Below are 24,431 nucleotides of genomic sequence, written 5' to 3'. Positions count from 1 at the left end.
AGAGAACATCTTTCATACAAGATGCAAAATTTTAGATAAAACTTGTTTTCTCATTGTGGATAGTGGATCTTGTTGCAATTGTTGTAGCACAAGATTAGTTTCCAAGTTGAACCTCACTATCATTCCCCACCCAAAACCTTATAAACTTCAATGGCTCAATGAGCAAGGGGAAATGATAGTTAACCAACAATTGAAGGTACCTTTCTCCATTGGGACATATAAGGATGAAGTTAATTGTGATATAGTTCCCATGGAGGCAGGACATATTCTTTTAGGAAGGTCGTGACAATTTGATAAGAAGATCATTTACAATGGCCTAACTAATGAGATTACCCTCACCCATCTTGGCACTAAATTTGTGTTGCATTCTCAAACACCAGTTGATAGTTATATTCATCTATAGGTTGACACATGGTGTTAGTTTGTTCGCTTGATGAAATAAACGAACCACAAACACAAACATTTGCATTTCGAGGACGATTGGTGCAAGACCGCTTATTGTGGCCACTTCCACCACATTGCCCACACTTTTGGATTCTTCTTTGCTTCCCAGATTCATTTACTCCAACTTGTCCGCATCCTTTAGTTCGAACAACAACAGGGTCTAAAATACCATCATAATTATGACCCTGCTGATCTGCCTGCTCATCATTGTCATCGATACATGGTTCGCTATTTTTCTTCGACTTTAGCCTTTTAACCTCATTTGACAGGAAACACAACATTTTGTCATACTCGTCTTCATCATAATATGCAGCTTCGCAAACTTGTCTAGAAACTTCAACCAAAGTGGCATACCTGGCCATCAATTGGGAATCCCAATACATTGCAGAATTTGGATATTTGTCTTTGATATTTTCTGTGGCAACTTTTGACCACCTATTCAAAACCAAACTACTTGGCAACTCCATAAAATTTAAAGAAACCAACACAACCAATATGTGATCACATGGAAGACCAATGGATTGCATTCTCATACAACTACAACTAAAGTCAACCGTCGATGGGCAATAGGACACAAGCCAAACACTTCCACTATAGTACTTGACAACCGTGTAAATTGAGAACGTGGCCATCTCTTTGCAATCAACGACTCTTAGCTTAATATTCCTACATAGATACGATTGAAAAAGTTTAAACATCTCCTTAGTAAGCAAATGATCATCAGACTGCTCAAGAGATCGAAGATTTGTTTGCAAAACTTCATTCCCGTATGTTGAGGAATAATCTACCACAACCACTTTATCGAAAATATGTTAGGCACCTTTGAAATTGTTCTACAAAATCGGTTAAATTAGTGCGTGAATGAACATATTTTGCAACATGTGCATGGAAGGCTTCACAACGAGATGTTGTCCATATGCCCGCAAAAAATTAACCCCTCAAATGGGCGGGAGACCACTTCATCCTTTTTTCATACAGTTCAGCAATCCAAGTATTGTCTTCCAATTCAAACGTAGCAACCATCTCTTTCCATTTTTCTTCAAATTCAACCACTTCAAAATCACCAAGCATTAGCTTCTTCAACCATTTCAAAACTTGTTTGTCTCGAACATGGCTTAATGCATTACGCAATAAGTGTCATGCATACAATCTGTGAAAAACACCTGGCATGACTCTTGTTATAGCATTCATCATAGTTAGATCACCATCAGTTATTATTGAACAAGGAGCCTTTCCTTTCATTGCTACCAACAATTGTTCTAACAACCAAACATATGTTTCTTCCGTCTCATCAGTTACAATAGTAGTAGCAAAAACTATTGTCTGATTATGGTGGTTCATACCAAAGAAAACAACAAAAGGGAACAAATACTTATTTTTCTTATAAGTGGCATCAAATGCTAGTACGTCACCAAATACCTCATAAAGCAATTGGCTCTCAGTATCACACCAAAACAATCGTTGTAGTCTTGACCCTTCATCCGCGGTGTACGAAACATACATCATTGGATCTTTCTTGCGTAAATCATGTAAATACTTCAATGCACCACTTGCATCTGAAGTATGTTGCTTTCTCATGCGCCCTTCTTCATTGTTAATATCTTTCCTAATAAACTCCACCTTGTCATATCCACCACATTGATTGGCAAATGTTGCGTACATGTGCGGAGGTCTAATCCCAACTTTTCTATAGTTTTCAACTTGCATAATATCATATGCGGACATCTTCCTATGTCCTGACAACAAACATGACAATTTTAGGTCTAATAATAAATGATTGTGGTCAAAATTCCAACATGTCACATACCATCGTCCCGTACAAAAATGCACATGAACACGAAACATTGCTTCATAACCACACCTGCTTTCTTTTTTTCTCGCCGCATCCTTCTATCTGATGTTGAAACTCTCCTATAACCAGCACATGAACAAACAAATGTTTGTTGCAATGTTTCCATACATGTGTTTCTAACAATATGACTCTTTCTTACTAAAAAACCACTAATTTTAGCATACCAACAATAGAACTGATACGCTAACTCCAAATCACCAAAATCCAACCTGCGGACAACTTCATCGGTAATTTCTTCCATGTCAAATTGTCTAATATCTACCATGCTATCAATACTTATACATTCCTCTTTCAACAAACCTGGAATCCAGTTGGTCATCATCATCATTTGGATACACTTCAGTAACATCATTGTCACCATCACCATTCACGAAGCTACAAAAATTGTCACTACTTTCCAACTCTGACATTATATCGTCCAAATCCTACACCCCAACACATTTTAAAATATATCAAATAAATACATCACCTACTTCATGCATTTCAAACACCCTAATTTCTCTATCATTAATGCAGTTACCATCACATTGACTGGACTACGAACCTAGCACACCAACGCACAATAAGGAAACATGTATTTTCTTTTTCTATGGCTATAATCAAATACATCCTCTGTTATGACCTTTATCTTTACTATTTTCTACATCATGTTTAGGCATATAAAACACCAGAAATAACACCCTCATACCTTACACATCTTCTACCAAAACATAATATCAAAGCACTGCTATTTTTCTTTCTTCATTTCCTTCAAAGGGTCAACTTTGTTATTAGACAACCAACGAAGGATTCTTTTTCTTATTAGGCATGTTATTCAGCTACTCTATATAAATTTATCACAGTAAATTTAAATTTTCATTTTTCTTATGGTTATACACTTATACTTGAGCAGTTCAGCCTTCTTGTTTGGATGTCATTGTAAACATAATTCTACTTTCAGGAAATACCTAATTTACTCTTTGAAGGTGTCATTTACTGCCACTCTACTCTCCATCCAAATCTCACATTTACCACAATCCAGACCTTGCAAACTACCATATATTGCAATACTACTGGTCATACAAAGACCATGCATGTTCAAAACTACAACACTTATCAACAACACACAACACATTACAACATTGAGCCAACCCAATTTGCAAAACGAACATCATTCAAAACACCACAATAACAACCTGTTCAATAAAAGGGACAAAACCAAACTAAAACCGTAATAACAAAAACCGACCGAGGTCTACAACGATACCATCGCCAACCAAGTCTGAACAAACAAAAACTACCATGCAAAACGAAAACTACAATCGCCTAAACCATACTCTTGTTGAGGTTATTGACGTCGTAGGACGAAGGGCTGAACGTTCGTTGCGGATCTGCCCCCGAAGCTCCACCAACCTAGTCTTTCTTTCGTCCTCTGTTTCAATCGTGCTCAACACTCTGCTTGGATCGTTTTACCATGACGAAGACAATGCTCTACTGCTCCACTCAATCGTACTGAAGGAAAACAACCTCTGCCAAGGTATGTTGGGGTAACCTTCAATAGCGAAACAGGGAAACCCTCACACACAACTCCACAGCTCCTAAGCTTCAATCGCAGCGATCGCTAAATCGCGAACTATGGTAGGGTATGCTGGAAAAAGCAGAACAGAACTCGAGGGCTCCATACCTTCAATCGCGCCTCGGGGAAAGCTGACACAGAACTCGAGGGATCCATTTACTACCGGTAGCCATGAATGCATCTCCACTGTTCGATTTGGTTATAACTAATCGGACGGTTCCAATTGCTTTTTTTTTTTGCACAAACTTTCGTAGGGTGTGAAAGTAGTTTCACTTTCGCACCCTAGACACCGTCTAGAATAAGTTCCTTGGGTTCTTTGTTGTTTTTGATGTTTGAATCACAACATCCCCCCCCCCCCCCCCCCACACCCCAAATGACATTCAACATTACACTCATTGCATCCATCATAGTTGGAAGACTAACATTCACCATGGCTAACACCACCATGCCATTTCATTTTGCTTCTTTTTCCATCGAACCCACCCTCTGACCCTCCACCCATTTAATATTGACCCACAAAGTTTGTTTGAAGACAACGATCAAACAAAAACAATGGCCGCCTGCAACTATGCATCAATGTCATTGATGGAAAAGAAGAGGAAGCAATCATTGGTTTTCAACAGAAGGGTGATTGTTGTAAAAAATATAACAAATTTTGAAATTGATAGTATAGTTCATTGTAAACATGCTGACAAATTAGTCTATTTCATTCATCAATGATGTGACAATCTGTTTGCACACATGGAGTGTCAAGTAAAGAAGCAACATGCCACATGTATGATCAATTAAGGACAACGAAGGTAGGTTAATGACAACACTGATTTGTTGCACTTTTTCTTTACATTTGAGGATTAAATTTAATTTTTTCATCTCTTAGGAACAAATCTATCTGCAATTCACATTTACGATCATTTATCCAAAATATTATTTAATAAGTAAGGATAAGATTGTGTATAATAACTCTCTCCCATATCTTTGCATAACGATAATCCTTCTAGCACCGTAATATGTTGGTTTTTTTATCATTTCAAATTTAATATAATATTATTTATTATGTTATTACTTATCACTTATGTAATATATGAGAAATAATCAAGTTACTCAAAGAGTAACTCTTTTAAAATTATCATTCATTTTTTTAAAATCTAATTATTATAATGAATAATTAATCTTAATCATTAGATTTTTAAGAAAAAAATTAATGAAGATTAAGAATACTCTTTTAAAGTTACTCTTGGAATAAACATGATATTTTGTTAGTATTTTTATAAGTGTCATGAATTTGTGCTATTATAAAATAATATTGTCCTTAATATTATTTTTAGTTATAAATCAAGTGATTGACAGTGTTAACTTCATAACGAGACCTGACATTATTCTGCTTTTTATTTATATTAAAGAGATAGATAACGTGTATAAAAATACAATTTTATACACATTCATTAACGTTTAGTACAAAGTTCTACTATAAACTCGTGAAGTAAAAATACAAATTTTTGCTTCCACCCCAAACCGCCTGCACATGTACTGAAATATAACCAGATACGACACGCTCAATAAATTTTAAGAAAAAAATTGTCCCATAAAGCCGTACATTTGTCAATTTCTAAAACAAAATACTGAGAATTCTTTGCAAAATTCTCCTCATAACCGCTGAACCATTCATCAAGTAACATTTAATGTGTGACTGCAGAAAAATTTCCAATGCAAAAACAGTCATAAGTGACAGTTAGCTTCCAGAGACAAAATCTAAACCAAACCTTATCCCTCCCTCTCTAGCCTCTATCAAGGATACCAAAACTTTTTATCCTTCAGGAGAATCTATGATTGTTTTAAATACTTAAAAAAAAAAGGTACAATAGTAAAAGCATATTATCCAACAAGACAAGCTCAGCAGTTCCGTCCAGCCCCAGACAAAGCAAATCTTAACTGAATCAGCTTCTTTGTCTTCCTAAGAAATTTTTCCAGTTACCTTTGGGCACTTCTCAAAACAATTCGGTATGTGCAAGACAGTGAGGCCGGGGATCACATGGTGTTGGATCACCAAAGAATGATGAGAAACATAAATACTTTAGAATATTGTAGAATTAGAGTAGAGTTGGATCAATCTATCCTGAGTTTCTGGGAAAAACTTCCTGGCAAATAGATAACATGATCGTTTCGAGCCGTTCAACATGCAAGGTGTAATCACCACTGTTCTCTGCAAGGCGATGAAAAGAAAACCAAATAATAATGCATTCCTTCTCGAGAAGCAGAAGCAATATCACACTCTAGAGGAATGAGATGTATACCTTTGCATCACTTGTAAAATGTGGACTTTCGTCAATATACTGCAGCGAATGAAATCATGTCATTAAGCAGAATTGAAGATAAATGTGGTTTTAGAACCATGAAGCAACTAGAAACATGGAAGTAACTAGGTGTGCAAATAAAAAATAGAAAGAAGAAAAAATAGACAAGGGTCGTGAGGGAAATAGAAAGCAAGTATATTAAGATCAATGAAATTACAAGTAACAAGTTCCTCTCCAATACATTCAAATCCTCACTGTTGAGGAGATTCTCCTATAACCAAAACTATCAGCCCATTCACTCAGCTTCCATCACGAGTCTCCTAGAAAATTATGCTGAGTCAATCATATAATTAAATACAACCTCCTTTTTAACACAAGTGAAATTCTGGAAAAAAGAATTCACTTAGAGTGTGTTTGGATGGAGGAATTTAAAATTTTAAAAATTTTTAAATTCTAAGAATTTCAAATACTTCAATTGAAATTCTTTTATTTTCAAAATTTTGTGTTTGGATAAAAAAAGTTAAAATTACGAGGTGAAAACAGATGAATAAAAAAAAATATAATTAGTGTGCTAGTTATATGTGTTCTTCTACGTTCTCAGGTTCGATCGATGTTTCACAACCTGAGACGGTGTTTCTTGAAGAAGACGATAAGAAGAGAATTTCAATTTCTCATCTTTTAGAAGGAAATTGAAATTCCAGATTTTTAGTTGTTTAAAATTCTGTTTTAAAATTCTAAAATTTTAAATTCTTCACAAAAAACATCCAAACAATGAATTCTAGATTCTGAAATTCAAATTCTCTCATAAATTACTTTTCTCAGTTAAAATTCTTTATCCAAACATACTCTTAAGTAAATTTTCTATTTCATTTTCCTTATTCTCTATTCTCCATTATTCTTCAAAGTTATTAAAGTTGCATTTTTTGGACACTCCAACAGTGTAAACACCCAAATGACACCTCTCATTAGCGATGACCAAACAGCAGTACTCATGGAAATTCAAATGTAAAACCCACTACGGGATTAATATAAATATATGTTTGAAAATTGTTTATTTTTAATATAATTACTTCTTTAAAAGTTTATACCCGCTAACGGACACCTGTACAATACGGGCAGGTGATGGGGACTACTACCTACACCCGCTTCATTGCCACCTCTACCTCTCATTTCTCTCTAACAATGTTGTTAATGGCGGATGGCGGTTCATGACGGAAAGCCAAAAACCCTTCATAAAAATATGGCGGATGGCGTAGCAGAAAATGACGGACGTCATGGCGAACAAAATATATATATATATATTAACAAAATAATAGATAAAAAATAAATATAAATAAAATTAAAAAAACAATGGATTGCATTCAAATAAACTAAAAAAGTTTCATGAGTTCACACGATAACCAAGTACCAACACCAAATAAATTCATTTAAGAGTTCAAAATAACAAAAGGATAAAAGCATAATGCAAAGTGCAAAGTAAAGGTTGAGGCTCTAATCATTTGAAATAAAAATAAAATAAAAAAGCAGAACCAAAAATAAAAAATGGATGTCAAACAGAAAAAAAGAAAAAAAAAACAAAACCAAATATAAAAAACGGGTGTCAAACAGAAAAAAAAAACAGAACAAAAAAAACCAGAACCACGTTGCATACTTTTGCTGTTGCCGCCACAGCCGCAGCCACCGTCCCTGTCCGTTGATCGTGTGAATGGTGCGGGGTGCTCACATGCGTGGTGCGCTGGTGCGGGGTGCTCACATGCGTGGTGCGCTGGTGCGGGGTGCCACGTCGCTGGTGCGTCGTGCTGCTGCTGTCATCGCGCTGGAGATTGGAGTACGCCGTCGCTGTCGTCAAACGTGCCGTCGTTGCACTGGAGCTCTGCTACCGCTGGTTGCGCTGGAGTAAGCCTGTTGCTGTTCTTGCTTGCGCTCCTTGTCTCCTTTTGCATGCGAAATTCGGATAGGGTTGGGTCGGGTCAGTCCAACACGATGTGTTGCGAAAATTTCAAAAAAAAAAGCGCTATTCAGCCATAACAGCCATTCCGCAACGACCGCTGTGGCTATGGCGGCCGCCATACGAAACCCGCAACGCCACCGCTATTTGGTGGCGTGTTTTTGAAAACCCGCGACGCCATACTGCCATGGCGCTGCTATAACCGCTTCTTAACAACACTGCTCTCTAATTCTCTCCTTGTCAAATCATATCACTCATCACATTTATCACTACCCTCTCTTCAATTTCTTTGTCTCACCGGTGCAAATACCCCCCTAAGGGTGTCCAAACATTTTCCAAGTTATTAGGATTTGTGGGGAACTTTTAACACAAATTAGTATGGTTAAAAGTAAAATAACAAAAATGCGAAAGAGGCAAAATAACTGATTAAGAAGATAAATTCTTCTAGGTGGTAAGCAATGGCTGGTATGGGTGGCATGGTATGCAATAATAAACTTGAACTTTCGGAGCAGATCACAAAATGGCTTCAAGTATAATTCATTAAGACGAAACTTAGGTACAATTCCTTAAGTACTTTCAGTGTTATTCTTCAATCATAAACTAAGTTTTTGCCTCAATAACCCGTTCCAACCATTATTACGCATAATTGAAATCCTAGACAGCAATACCCAAAACACATAAAAAGACTGCACATAAGTTTAGTCCAGTTCATTAACACCATGCCACTCATGGGAAACATGAAAAAAAATTGTTTTATGATTCAACATGAGCAAAAAAAATAACACACATCTGAAGGGAATGAGTAAAATTTGTCACATACTGCTATGTTTTTCATGACTTGATAAGTAATATCCCGAGCTCTGAATGATCTTGGATGCCATTTTCCTTCAGACCAATCAACATATGTTACCGACCAATTTGCGATTCCACCAGGATCAAGCATCTAAATACACACAAAACGAGTTAGCTGTGAGATAGATAAATGCCTATCATTGCAATTTAAAAGAGAACAGATTGGTGGACTGACAGTAAAGAAGGTTGGCAGGTAATGCTCATCAGCATAGCAGTTGCGGTTTCCCTCCATATTTGGCTGGAAGTTAGAAGCATGAACAGTATTTTGTTAGTGAAGCTATCTGTATATATCCTTCCAACAATTTCCAAAAATAGCATCAACTGGAAACAGTATACATACTAACTCTGGAAAGAATGAAAGTAAAATAATTGTTGAAGTAATGCTACAGTGACTTTGCTCAGCATAAACAAAATAAAATTAACTGTCCGACTGTCACTCAAATTATCGAGAGAAGCACATTTACTTTTAGAAAATCATAAAAACTCATGCATGCAGCAAGCAAGCACACTACTTATATCTGAATAAAAAATTATCACTGACATCATACTTTTAACATATGCATTTCTTAATAGCAAATGAAGAAATATATTTACACATGAGGAATAACAATAAAAAGCAGAAGAATGAAGAACCAATACATTTTATTGCTAGATATTAGATATTAACAAGCTACTGATAACTATGTCCAGGAAATCTTTATGAAATTTAATCTTTATAATCTTCCAGCAAACTTAATCATTTTTTTTTTTGCTCAGCAAACTTAATCATGCATAAGCTAATTACAATTTAGAAACTTACTATATCCTGCAGTAAAATTCTAATCAAGGGGATTTCTTTCAGAGTTAAGAAAATTTATTTCTAAAAGACAGTGGACAAAATATTTGAATATAACTGGGCTATTGTAGTTAAGAAATCATATATACATTTACCTACAGTAGCATTCTTAACAAAGATGATAGGATCATAGGAATAATACCAATCAAACAATCCATCCAGTTAGCAAACAAATAAACAAGTGGTTCCTAACAACATAGTACCCTGCAATGGTGCTTGAATTTTGTAAAATAGAGACTATCTGCCATAACTATTATAGCATGCTGCCGTTTCATTGAGAACCACTGCATGAGAAACCACAAGATCCAAATCAGCTGCATGGCAGAAAAGTTTTCAATGGTTTCCTACAATTCTTTATTTGTAATATAAAACCCATTTTTCTTGCAAATTTTGATTTAATGAATGGTTATGCATTTTAGAGGAGACATGAATAACCAAAAGAAAGTACACTCTGAAATCAAAAACTTCTGCCAGGTATAAGTTTCAAAAACTAAAAATGAAATTTGACTACTTAAAATGACTGGAAGACAGTTATATTGTCTAACAACAACTCTTAGGCATTAAATTATAAATACGTAATATATCACATAGAATTTATGAAACGGTGAAAGAAACAAGCTATTGTCTTTTCCTGTTTTCATAGTGCATGTCATGAAGGATTGCCTGATAAAGGAAAGGACAGCAAAATGGGACATAAATGAATTCCTCAGTGGCATCTCTCATATTATAAAGAAGAAAAAATACTTTATAACTGAAACCATTGATGTTTCCATTGTTTCTACAATCTGTAGATGTAAATACAAAATCAGGGTATATAGAAAACACAGATGGGAGAAACAAGATATAAAAGTACGCAACAAGGCTTCTTCCAAACCAGATTAGTCATGCAAAGCTAAGCGAAAGGGATAGCAGAAGAGAAGAGTTGACCTCAATGAAACACTGCAATTGAATAGATGCTCAAATTTTCTAGTACAGGTAGATATCAACATCCGTAGAAATTATACCTGTGAACCCTTTCGGAAATCCTTCTTTTCTACTTCAGGCAACATATGTTCTATATATCTGCCATTTCCATGAGGACCAGGATCCACATAGCTTTATCCAAAATGGGAGGAGGGGGGGAATAGAGAAATATTAGTCCATATTACCATCCAAAAATACAGCAGTGTAGAATCTTTAATGAAAGGAAAAAGTTAAAGAGATTCATAAACTAATTTGTAGAAAGTTCTTTTATATTTTCTTACCTGTCAATAAAGCTGACATTTGTTAATAATAAGTAGTTGTACACAAATTCAAAGCGGCGCACAGGTATACAACTGAAGCAAAAATGAATGTGCAGTTGATTAGTTTAAATCCCACAAATCAAAACAGTGAAAAAGAACTAGATAACAAAAAAGTACCTTTCAGACAATAAGACAAAATGTTGGTTATCAGGGTCTAAAAGTGCATGTGCCAAAAGTCTCCTTTCTGCCTCAACCATAGAAATTTTTCCCCAGCCTACCTGAAAGAAATTGAAAACCAGTTGGCAAAAAGAAACAGATGGAAAGACCTTATGAAAATTGGATGCATGTTAAGAGCCAGGTAATCATAAGAATAGAAGAAAGTTTTTCCGTTTATTTTCTCTGGTGTTCAGTGTCCTTAAAGTTCTGGCTCCAATTAGAAAGAGATTCTATCATACTATCATCTTAAGAGGGAGATTCATGTACTGTTTATTAGGAGAACCACTATATTCTTTTGTGTATATATAAAAAATACATGTCCCACGTGAACTCTCCCTGTTTAGTTGAGAGACAAAGGGGCAGCTTTGGTACAGCTAACGGAAAAACAGAGTAAATATGATCGTATGAAAACAGAGAGCAACAAAATAATGAGACTATGAGAGATTTGTGTGATAATGTCCTCAAATTTCGATAAATTGTTAATTTTTTTAATTAAAAGTATAAATCAAATTGTATATATTCCCTACGCTTTTTATCATCCTTAACTTATGTAGGAACTTGAAACTGTCATATAAAGTGCTTGTAAATCATATATTCAATGCTATACACCATACCGGTTCACTGTGAATCTCTCGGCCAACAAAGAAGGAGCTGACATGTGTTGGTTTTTCCTTTGACGAATGTACATAAACAGAGAATTTTCCCTCATGACCCTGCATTTGGTAACGAGTGCAATTCAAATATAAAGGAAGCAGCATATCTCCATCACACTCAAAAGGAATTGCACTTGGTATTTATATCCAGATTACAGAATGGCAAGCATTGAAATTGATATTTTACTAAATAGATCCTGGTATTCTTGCGGTCTGGCCTTATGGGAACAGGTATAGAACAATGCTCAAATTTCCATTACAAAAAGAGAGGGAAAAAATAGCCAAAGTACATATAAAATAAAATAGAAACTCACAGATGCTAGAAGCTACTACTCCGCCCCTAAGGCCTAAGCCTCCCAGAGTTTCCATCATAGATTCAATACTATTAGGTTTGATAATTGTGTGTCAACAAAACATTGTATTTATATTCACGAGTGGGGTACAGTAATATTATACAATCAAATCTTAATATGGACATGTGCTAAAACTAATTTTATTATGTGCAACATGTGTTAGATGTGTTACATCTAACACTGCCTCTCTGGATCATACAAATCATATGCACCAAGCTTGTTATAATTATAAATATATTCACTTTGGGGAATTTGATGTTGTCAGTAAGCTAATCTATGGAACTGACAAAATCAATCATAGTTTTTCTGCAAGGACCTTTCCTCGAATGAAGTGACAATCAATCTCTATGTCAGGAAGGGTGGGGGGAATCAGAAAGGCTGAACCTCAAGTGGGTATGGAGGGATAGTGATAGGTGCAAGAGCAATTGGTGGTGACAAAGATGAGCCCTAAAAGAAGGATTCAATTGGTAGACAATTAGCAGAAGAAAGGAAAGGGCAGGTCTTAAAGAAAGTGACATCAATTGAGACAAAATAATGCTAGAGATCAGAAGAATAAGGCCCAATAACCTTTTTGCAATGGGAATAACCAAGGAATAAGCATTTGGGTGGTTTTGCAACTAACCTGTCTTTGGCAAACGTGATATCATGAACTAAACATGTGCAACCAGAGACCCGGAGTGGAAGAGAAAACAATTGTTGCTTAGGAAAGAACAGAATGAGAAACTTGGTTGTTCAGCACAATAGAGGGCATGCAGTACAATATACCTAAAATAGTTATCTCATCAGGCTGCACTTTTTCCTTCATTTCTTCCAGCATTGATATGGCTTGGAAGCCATGCCCATGTGTCGCATAAGCAACAATCGCTGCTGACCGTGCATGTGTGTCTCTCGTAAGCATGTCCCTGAACACAGAAACTGCATCATCCAAACTCCCACATTTAGCATGTGCAGTATTTTCCTTAACATACTGATAAACCCATTCTTCCTGACATGCTCATGAATCCACATCCCTAAGTTCAATGACCCTAGCAAAGCACACAGCAAAAGTGCAACAAGCAGGGTGACATTGGTTGGCTTGAGGCCGCTCTCCTGCAATTGTCTGAACAAAGCAAAGGCCTCATTGGGCCGGCTATTCTGAAAATAGATCGGGATGATTGCATTATACACAACAACACAAGATCATCAATCTTGTCAAAGACCCTTCTAGCAGTAGCCATGTCATTGCAAGCAGTGTACATGTTTATGAGCATTAAAAACACATACATACATGTTATCACTAACCCCAAGTTTAACAGCAAGGCAATAATGTAGTTATTTACCTTCCTGAAGTGCCTTTAGTTTAACATCCTATTTTTTCGTAAAATAGATTAAAAAATATTTTATTTAAAAATAAATAGAGTTTTAAGAAAATAATGAAATTTTTACATTAAATAAATAAGGAGAAATGGTTTTATTAATTAAAATAATGGTTTTAAGGTAAATAAAATAAATATATGTTCTTAAAAAATAAAAAGGATGTTTAATTTATTCATTTGATAGGAAGTAAAATAGAATTCATTTTTATAAAATAATAAAATAAAGAAAAATAGAATAAATAATAGGTTAGAGTACCCTAGTTATAAATAGAGACATATTAGGTCATTTTTTACATTTACGATACGTCTCTACACTGTTTCTTTCTCTCAAATCCGTCTTCCCTTCACCCTCAGCCAAAACCCTCTTTTTTTCTCGCATACACTCAAACCTGCCCCAGTAAAACTACGATCCCGGACTCGTTAACTGTTGATCGTCGTGAAATTTGAACACTAGGTTCGAAACTCATTTTCACACATCCCCACCGTTGGGATTTGCAAAATAATGTTTGTGGTGAGAGAAATGTCTCTTGCACGTAGCTTTTTTTTTCGCATACACTCAAACCTGTTTCAATAAAACTACGATCCTAGACTCGTTAACCATTGGATCATCGTGATATTTGAACATCAGGTTCGGAACTCATTTTCGCACATCCCCACCATTGGTATTTGCAAAATAATGTCTGTGGAGAGAGAAATGTCCCTCATATGTAGCTTTTTTTTTCCTGCATACACCCACACATGTCTCAGTAAAACTACAATTTTGAACTCGTTAACCGTTGGACCGTCGTGAAATTTGAACACCGGGTTCGGAACTCATTTTTGCACATCTCCACCATTGGGATTTGCGAAATGATGTCTGTGGTAAGAGAAATGTCCCATGCACGGAGAAGTGAAATGGAGATTTCAATCCTTCTTCTCTCTAATGCTTGGAAACCCTAATAGAACAACCAAAGGAAAAGCTTGAGGAATCTTAGGGAATCGCTAGAGACGCCGCTATCACTGCCGGAATACACACGTGAGCCCATTTAGAGGTAAAAGATAAGTTTATCGCAATTAGAATAAACATGTGTAGAGATCCTTAGAGGATCAAATTGAGATTTATTTTGGGATATTTATTGTATTGTGATTCTTCCTTTATGATTATAATTACAAGATTGTTGTATTTGACGGACCAATTAATGCCCTGATGCGAATTGGTTGATAAAGTTGAGTGTTCTTTGTGTTTTCATGTTTTTGACCTATGATTTTGATTCTTTTGATTTTGATATGATTATGTGAAATTGTTTGAAGGGTTTAATCATATGAACATAACATATTAATATTATTATTGTGTGACATGTATATAATGCATGAGGTGTGATAACGTGTTGTCTTGGGATTATGAAAATGTGATGAACTATGTGTAAGTGACAAGTTAAGTATGTATTAAATTGTGAGATCATACATGTGTATTGAGATGTGTGCATTGAGTTGTGAGTTATAAACCGTACAATCACATGACTATAAGACCATTTAAGGGCGACGAGTATTGTGATGAGATCCACTGTGGGAACCTAACAAGTTTCATCACTTTGAGGTGCGACGAGTTAAAATTATTTTGAGAACAATTGAGGAGTCATGTATTTTATACAGTTCATAGATAGAGTCTACGTACTAAAATATTTTTTGGGTTAAACCTGAATTGAGAGAGAGAGGCCCTGACGGACTCTTCCGAGTATAGGCCTTGGGGGTAAATACACTTGGTTTGAATGTTCCTTAAAGCCTATGATGATCCCATATGGTTGGAGCGTTCTCGCAAAACAGAGTGACCCTGACTGGTCTCCCTATGATTTTACCTAGTGAGAATGACTTTACTTACCAGTGTGTGATCTGTCTTATCATGTACTCTTGGACGTCCAACGAGATTTTTCACTGACATGGTACCACATTACATACAAGATTGAGTCTTAATATATTTGTTGCATAACGCTTGTGTATTAATTGATATTGATTGGTTAAGTGATATTGTGTTTTGATCCTTGAGTACGTGAATGATGTGAAAATGTGTGAGACATGTAGTGGTGAGATGTGATGTTACGCGATAAGTGGTGGAATGACTTATATGATATGTATATCTATGTTGTCTTGTTTCTCTCTTAGTTAAGAAAGCAATAACTCACTCTCTGTATGTTATTTGTGTTCGTGGGAACAGATGGTTAGATGGATGACTATGAAAAATTTCATGCTAGAGGATGCTGGAACACAATGTTCTGATAGGATGTAATATTGGGACATCGGGTTTTGTATTAATTGCATGAAGTTCTGGACATTTAGTTTTTATCATTTTGTTTCATATGATGAATCTTTAGTTCATTCTTTGGAGTTTTGGACAACCTTGTTTTGAGTCGGAGATGTTTTTAATAAGTTTTATTTGGTAACAGTAAAGTGAATGTGATCCTTTTACCTACATGAATTTGTTTAAGTGATTTGAATAAAATTGATTTAATTAAATTCCAAATTTTTATATGTTTTTCTTAATTATATATATGTCCGGATAGAGAGTGTCACATTGAGCCTTGCATAGGCCTTAAGAAGAGAAGGAGGCCAGAGTACAAGACTTGAGAAAATAGAAGGATTGCTCTCTGAGAGGTACATCAAAGCAGGCATACCTAATTTGTGGTTGGACTTGGAGGAGATTACTCAATAACTTCCTATATTTGTTTTGCTGTTAATACCTAGCTTCTAGCCTAGCTCTATAAGAGTGTAAACTTAAAACGCCAAGCTTACTAAATGAAATAGTCCATACATACCCAACATAGCTATAATTTTAAGCTATTCTATAAACCAACCAAATACAAGATTTTCTTACTCCACAGTTATGACAAACAACTAGTGCAAAATTCAAAGATATCTAACACATGAAAACTGAAATTTTCACAAAGCATTAAGATTCATATATAAAATGAGAAGTGAAATGCAATGGTACTGAATTTTCCAATGGTTATCAAAGAAATGGCTTGATAGTTATCTCCAACAACTTTACAAGCTATTTATCAACAGAAATTGTTCATTCCCTTGATATTTTCATTGTAATCCAAATGAATTTCCACCCACGGGTCATGAATAATAGGAAATAATCCAGATTCCATCCACCATTCATCTCCACAACACAAATTGCCAGCAGATTATCTGCTCAAAATAAACCAGTCCGCAGAATAGGGATCATAAATTGTCTATGTTGTACCAAAGAAATCAGTCTTGCCCACCAATAAATCTCTTATCTGTAAAAGGTGCTCGTCTCATTTGTATTCATAGCTTCAAATAGCAATAGAAAGACAGAGCAGGGCCTATAATATATTCTTCTGTTCTGTAAATTACTTATGGTCCCATTCTCAAACTAGTGCCTATCAAAAGACTACTGCGGCTATATCTGCAGAAGCCTACTATGAAGAACCCAAAGATACAAGTAGTAGAATGCAAAAAATTTACAAACAAAATGAGAAAAATAATTGAAAAACTTTCTAAACAAAACATCCATATCATACTTAAAGAAGAAGGCACAAGTGCAAGATCAATGATCTATGGAAGAGGAATGCCATACCTGAAAGAACATGTGCCAGAGCTTCTCGAAGGGCAACGAACCCGGACTCAAAAACAAAAAAGCAACTTTAGGTTTCTTGGTGTGCATATAATAATTGTTCAGGATCTCATTAATAACAACCCGGGACTCAACCTCCGCATCAGTCAATTCGCGGGTATGAGCAGCCGGAGGCAGATCAAAAGCACCACTACCACAACCATGGGAGGAAAAGAGCGAACACGCCGAGGGGCTATGCGGCGGGTAAACATAGGCAGCAATCAGAAACACACTCACTATGGAAAGCAGAACAATAATCCAAGTAGGCCTCCTCAACTGTGGCCGGTTTCTTGATCCAACCATGATCAAAAGATTCCTTGTGAATTGCGGCCATGCACGTTCCTTCTTCATTTAAATTTGAGGCACCTCACCAGCTTCCCCATACATCCACCATCCATTAACACTCCTTCATTAATTTATTCAAACTCAACAACACTGTTTCTCACTGCCATTGCACTCACCAAAGTAGCAAAGGGTCACAACTCACAATAACAATAATAAGCACTTCAATAACAATCAACATTACTATTCACTTATTTTTTATTTTCTCATTAACAATGAATAAAAAAAAAAAAGCACAATCCAGATCTTAACCACTTCCTCTTACCCTAATTAAGACGCAAAAACATCATTAAAGCTCAATTATTACCAAAAACTAAACACAAAAAAAAAAGATCCACGAAGAGAACACAAAAACACAATAGTGTCCTGTTATGAACCCTAACACATAAATAACTTAAGTCACACACACACACACCAAAAAAAAGAATAGGAAAAAAAAACAGTTCTCTCTCTCTCTTTCTCTCTATGTGTGTGTGATGAAAAAGAGAGTGAGGATTCAGATTTCAGATCTTAAATTAAATGATTCAAATAAAAATGGAAAGAAGAAGAAAAATGTGAACGAATGAGTACCTGTGATCCAGAGAGGGATCTAAGAGGGGACACAGCGAAAACGGGAGAGAAAAAAATCGAAGGAAGCTTAAGGCAAAGAAACGAAGATGAATAATAATAGTAATAAATAAAGAGAAAAAAAAAAGAAAAGAAAAATGAAAATCGAAGGGAGAAGAAGAAGAAGAAAAACGAAGATGGATGGAAGTGGGGAAAAAACGAAATGACACACAGCGACAGGAACAGAGAGAGAGAGAGAGGAATGGGTTATGGGTCTTTCAGATTTGTGAAGCCAAGTGGAGAGCGTTGATTCCGGTGTAGTTAAAATTATTACTATTTAATTAATTTAATTAGATTGGTTTAATTATTCAATTATTTAATGTAGTAGACATAAGACATAACATAACACAACGTGGGTGTGTGAGTGTTATGTTTGTGTGTTGAGGATTGAGGTCTTTCTCCGCCCCATCGCTGTCGCGCAACTTCAACTTGTAATGTCTCTCCCTCCTTCTTCGGACACTATTCTATTCTAGGCTTGTATATTCACTGGTCTGGTTAAATTTAAAATTTAATCAAATCAAATTTAATTAGTTTGATTTAATTTACATTTAATTCTTTGTTTTTAATCGATCTAATCTAACTCATTTATGAATAATTTTTTTCTTTTTAAAATTATTATTTTATATCATAATTTATTCAAATATCTACTCCAATTAATAATATTATCAAAAGTTTTAATAAGAAATTATTAGTAAAAAATTTAGACTAAATTATTTTTTTATAAAATTAATGAATAATTTACGTTTATGACATTGGTGACTAAACAACTTATATATATTTAATATTTTCTATAATAATCTTTTATATGTTTATTTTTTATCATATTATTTATTGTACTTCATTTTTTTTTCTTAAACGTATAATTTGTTATATAAATTATTATGCAAATAATATTTTTCTATTATAAATGTTTATATTTGTACATTCAGCCTCGGCGAGGTATATTCTTCCTATTGGCTTATTGCACACTTTTACGAAAGGAACGAGGAAACGGTATTTTAACATTATGTTTGATATAGATGAAAACGAAAGAAATGATATTTTGTTTTTATACAATTTTTTTATTGTTTAGTTAGCTTAAAACATGAAGAGAGGTAGGAATTTTGGTGGGTTCAAAAAAAAAAACTTTCTACAATAGAAATGAAAGGCAAATATAATAGTTTTTATAAGAATAAAAGACACAAATACCTTTATTTATATCATAACTTATTTTTTATTTAGAGTATTTTATTTCAATTTATACACATTTTTTCTCTAGTTTTTCACTTTCTGCACAATCAAACAAAAGAAGAAAAAATATTTTTTTTTCTTTCATTTTCTCTTCTAACAATCGAAAAATCATTTCACTTTTTATTTTTATTTTCATTTTTTTGTTTTCATTATTTCACTTTCTTTTTCTTAGTCAAACACAATATTTCCATGTTATTTGTTAATTAAAACTTGCATTTTACTAAGTTTGTACATAGAAATTAAATTCTTTTACTTTAACTTTAATGTTCAGTGTTGACTTATATATATTATACAAGACTTTTAATTAAAATATCTAGTTTAATTAATTATTTTTTTCTCTACATTTTCACTTTAATGAAGAAAAAATTAAATTTTCTACATGCGTATAAGCAGCTTATACTTTTAATTCAACTAGAAACAACTTTAAGATGCTTATAAGCAGCTAGCTTCTCAAGTTTAATTTATTTCAATTTCAATTTGTTACGGATATATCTAAGAAATAGAATATTGCTAGATATTTAATATCACTTGGATTTCTATTAGATATTTCATTATATAAGACATTACATGCTTAGAGGTATGAGAGTGAATTTCAATATTACTCATCTAGTCTTCTCTAACACTTATTGACTTGATAGTTGGGATCTTTGGGTAAGTCTTTGCAAGTTTTGTTTCTCATTGAAAGTCGTCACTGTTTACCGAAACCGCCTGAACTGTCCACTACATTTGGACTTTGTGTGTTAAAAGTTAAAACTTCCTTAAGTAATGTAAAAGCTTCTTTAAAAAAGGACTAACCTAACTTAGGCCATGGATTGGAGGAGGATCAACTTAATTTTGAAATGTAATAATATATATATATATATATATATATATATATATATATATATGTTATTTGTATGATATTTAAAATTATTTATATTTTTCGTTGCTTCTATAATAATAAGTTTTTTTTACAATATTCTTAAATACTTTTTAAAGTTGTTTATTTCTCATACATTAACTATTTTATCAATTTTTTATAATATAAAAATTATATTTTTTTTTCATTCTTCAAACTCATTTTCTTATGACTTTTATACTCCCATCTTGTATAGAAAAGTTTATACAATATAACATTTTGACAATATTCTTAATTACTTTTTAAACCTGTAAATTTTCTTGCATGCAATTTTTTCTTAGTGAGTTTTTCTTGCAAATACTTTTTATGAATTTTGTGATTTTCTTGTAAATTTTCTCGGAAAAATTTGCAATGACTTGGACAAAAATATGATTATTTTATTTAATTAATTGGAAAATCTCTAGAATTTTTTTTCTTATTTTCATGAAAAAATTGTATAAAAACTTATTTTTGCAATTTTTCCCAAAAAATAATTAACAGATAAATTCTCTATTTTTCTTTTATTCAGCTGCTTAAAAATCATTAAAAAAACCTCAAAAGGATTATTAGTAAAATAAGGAAAATATTTGAGTATCATAAAAAATAATTAATATTTAAATCATACTATTAAATGCATAAAATCACTCGTAAGATATAATATGATCAAAATCACTGCATTTAATTTATGTTATACTTTGTGTGTGCGTTCCTGTGTGTGAAAATGTGCGTGTGTGTGGTGATACAACATTAAGTATTGACCTGGCGTACAGATAATTGTGACAACAATAATGTTTGATAGTGATAATCATGATAGTTTACTATTGTGGTTTTAAGTGATTCTTTTAATATAAGTCTTCCTTTTATTAAGATTTTAGATTCATTGATTTCATTCTCACATAAAAACAATTATATATATATATATATATATATATATATATATATATATATATATATATATATATAATTTTTGAATTCTTAAATATTTAAAAATTGACCATTTATTTTTTATAAAGAATTTTTTTTAAAATAAATTTGCATGAAAATTGAATTGTTCCATCCAAACTACAAATTTGAAATTTTAAAAAATTGACTTAATTTATTAAAAAAACATTTAAAAATGAAACAAATTTAATTGAAACGATTCAAATTTCAAATATCTTGAAATTTCTCAACCAAACTTTCTCCGCAACTATTATTCGAACAGCCTTTTTTCTTTTAAAGTTGAACAGCTTCTTTAGACTAATGTGGAAGATATTATAAAATAAAAATGTTGACTACGGCGGGTAATTAAGGATTCTCTCGTTATGACTGGTATGAATGAATTTAAAAGAAGAAAAAATGAACAAGATTAGGATTTAGTAGACTAAATAATTTCATATCTTCAAAAAAGTATTTCATATTTGTTGGAAAATTCAGAGCAGTTTGAACTGTACTTTAATGCCACATGATGGGATCAACTAACCACCGTTGCTAGTTGCTAGTTTAATTTTGAAGATCAAGTTTCTTTGTCTAGTGGAGAAAATTGTCTTTGGTGTTAATTAGATAATCGCCATATAATTAAGAAGTAATGCACCATGCCTTCTACCACCATCCTTGTCACCTCATTCATGCCCTCCACACTAACAATGTTTTTCCACCAGAAAGCCAGCTCCAACAAAACATAGGGTTCAGGAATTAATTCAATCAATATTTGGCCAATCAAAATGAACATTTTGATGTTTCAAAATAATGTGTCAAAGGTAAAGAGAGTATGGTTGACACCATAGTTTACCGTTTATTGGTGGGGTGAATAAGAACCAACTTGTCTACTAACAGATGGGATTCACGTTCTAAAATTAGACTCGATGCATTATTTTTTTAGGATGAGTTTTGGTAATGTTTTGGGTTGTCCTCCTAATCCCGTTTAGTGCATTTTTTTTATAAAAAAAGTATAATTCTTTTGAATAATTGTGTATTGATGATAAATTTTTATTTTGTAGATAGTATTTTATATAGCATCATATTATATTTATAATGATATTAAAATATATATTATAAAATATATCTAATTTAAGTTGTATATTTTTTTATTATACATTTAATTATACATAATGTTAATATTAATATATTACGTTAAAATGTCAGGCTGATCAAGTCTCGTTCCATATATTTGTGTTTTAATCAGTTTGAGTTTAGGTTCAAATAAGTAATTCGATCAAAATTTCAAGTCGGATAAAAATAAAGTTAACCCCCTCCTAATTGAGTATGTATATATGTTCTCCGGTAATAATAAACATTTTCAATAGGAGAGTGACACACAAACATATTAAAAGGTTTAAAAAAAATTCATAAGTCATCCTCTTTGTATGTGTATCCTTACTAAAATTTTCAGTATTGGAGAGGATCCATCCATACACGCTCTAATTATTCTCTTCCTCGCCCTTAAATTGTGAGCACGAGTTTTTTTTTTATGAAATTGTGAACACGAGTTAGTACACATGATGTTTAAGATTCAAAAGAAATGAGTCCCAAACACTTCATGTTTGTCTAGTTGTGTAATAATAGATTAGACTAAACCACTACAAAAAGTATTATTTACTTTTCGTTTTTATTTATAAGACTTAATTAATTAAGATTAAAGAATAATTAATTTAGTTGATAGTAACAAATATATCTTAATTTATAATTTTTTCAGACTTTTTCCAAAACTGACAAGGTTAATTTAGTCTGAACTTTGTGGTTTTATGTGTGCAAGAAAGCGTTAAAGAAAAATACATGGTGATGTAAATTCTGAAGCTATTCTCACATTTTTTTAAGTGATATTTTGAAAAGATTTAAATATGTTCATGTAAGTTTGTATTTTTTTATTTTTTAGTATAGATAAGTTTATATTTTTTTTATTTTGATATTTATAAGTTTTTTTTTTTTTTAGTCCTTGTAAGTTTATATTTTTTTTAATTTTAATACTTCTAAATTTTTTTTTTCATCTTTTAGTTTCTGTATGTTCATGTTTATAGAGATTAAAATTGAAAAAATATAAACTTAAAGGGACTAAAATTGACAAAAAGCAAACTTATAAGAATTAAAATAAACAAAATAAATTACCGAGATAAAAATTGAAAAAATATAAACTTATAATAGTAAAAATGAAAAAAAAAAAAACTAAAAGAATCAAAACTAAAAACAAATACAACCTTATATGAAAAAAACATATTTAAACCTTTTGAAAATATTTGAAACTATTTTCTAATTATTTGAAACAAATGAAAACATAGAATTCAAGAATCCATACTCCCATAAATAAATATTTTTATTGCATTTTTAGTCGGTTTATTATAATTAATGTTTGATTAAATTATTTTTATGTGAATTCAATCCTTAATTTTTAAAGTTTTACAATTTTAAGTTTCCCTAAAAAAGTGTCAATTTTAAGTAGAGTAAGTGACAAAAGAACTTAATTGTAACACTTTTTTTTTACGGAAATTAAAAGAACTTTAAGTTCTCGAAATTTCATTTTCTACTCAAAAGTTTTAGTAAGTGAATTGCTTAAATCATTTTAAACCTTATTTTACTCAAAATTCACCAATCAAAATATCAAATTCACCTAAAAATTCTCAAAATTTCATTTTCCACTCAAAATGTTTTAATTGCATGTTTGGATTTGTGTTCAGCAAGGAAGACGCGCAAACATAGCAAACTGAAGTTATTTTTCCTAATTTTTGAGTATTTGGCATGGTGTGCTAGACATGGAGAGGGAAAGTGTGATCCGCATCTTTTGATTTTTTTTCTTCTAAACATGCAATAAGCTTATAGTGTTTTTTTTTACCATGTAGCGATACAAAATAGACTCTGTCTGAACCATGGATTAATCTTTGTCAAGGACTATGAGCACACACGATATATATTTCCCTCTTAATAAGAATTATTTTATATCCAAAGACCAATTAAAATTTGAATTCGATCATTTGATCAAAGAACACAAATCGTTATTATTTGTACCAATGTTGATGATAGCTTATAGTGTAATATAACTTATTATTTTTTTCCTTTCATTTTTTTGATATAGACTACAGTATTCTTCACTGAAGACAATCATATTTAAGTTGAATAATACCATTTTGTGCAACAAAACTCTCCCTCAAAGTATTAAGACAATTGTATATCCAAAACTTGAACTCAAATATCTTATTTAACTTAAATAATT

The 24,431-nt window shown here is 32.8% G+C and overlaps 1 protein-coding gene across 2 annotated transcripts; it reads right to left on the bottom strand.

The window, feature by feature from the left end:
• Window positions 1–5,379: 5,379 nt before the first annotated feature.
• Window positions 5,380–18,522, bottom strand: LOC100306431 (glycosyltransferase BC10). Of its 2 annotated transcripts, XM_003550101.5 has the most exons (11): window positions 18,106–18,515; window positions 17,158–17,638; window positions 11,831–11,929; window positions 11,178–11,278; window positions 11,022–11,093; window positions 10,782–10,872; window positions 9,981–10,061; window positions 9,118–9,180; window positions 8,911–9,033; window positions 6,143–6,181; window positions 5,380–6,051 (listed from the first exon to the last, which is right to left on the bottom strand). In XM_003550101.5, the coding sequence occupies exons 2-11, from the start codon at window positions 17,542–17,544 to the stop codon at window positions 5,923–5,925; spliced, it is 1,185 nt and encodes a 394-aa protein (XP_003550149.1). In that variant the 5' UTR covers window positions 17,545–17,638; window positions 18,106–18,515; the 3' UTR covers window positions 5,380–5,922. The 2 variants fall into 2 exon arrangements, with proteins under 2 accessions (XP_003550149.1, XP_006601106.1); XM_006601043.4 differs by lacking the exon at window positions 9,981–10,061 and having other exon boundaries at window positions 18,106–18,522.
• Window positions 18,523–24,431: the final 5,909 nt, after the last annotated feature.

Source organism: Glycine max, chromosome 17, assembly GCF_000004515.6.
Source record: "Glycine max cultivar Williams 82 chromosome 17, Glycine_max_v4.0, whole genome shotgun sequence".
In the NCBI taxonomy this organism is placed as follows: Eukaryota; Viridiplantae; Streptophyta; class Magnoliopsida; order Fabales; family Fabaceae; genus Glycine; species Glycine max.
This window is presented reverse-complemented; position numbering and strand designations above follow the sequence as displayed.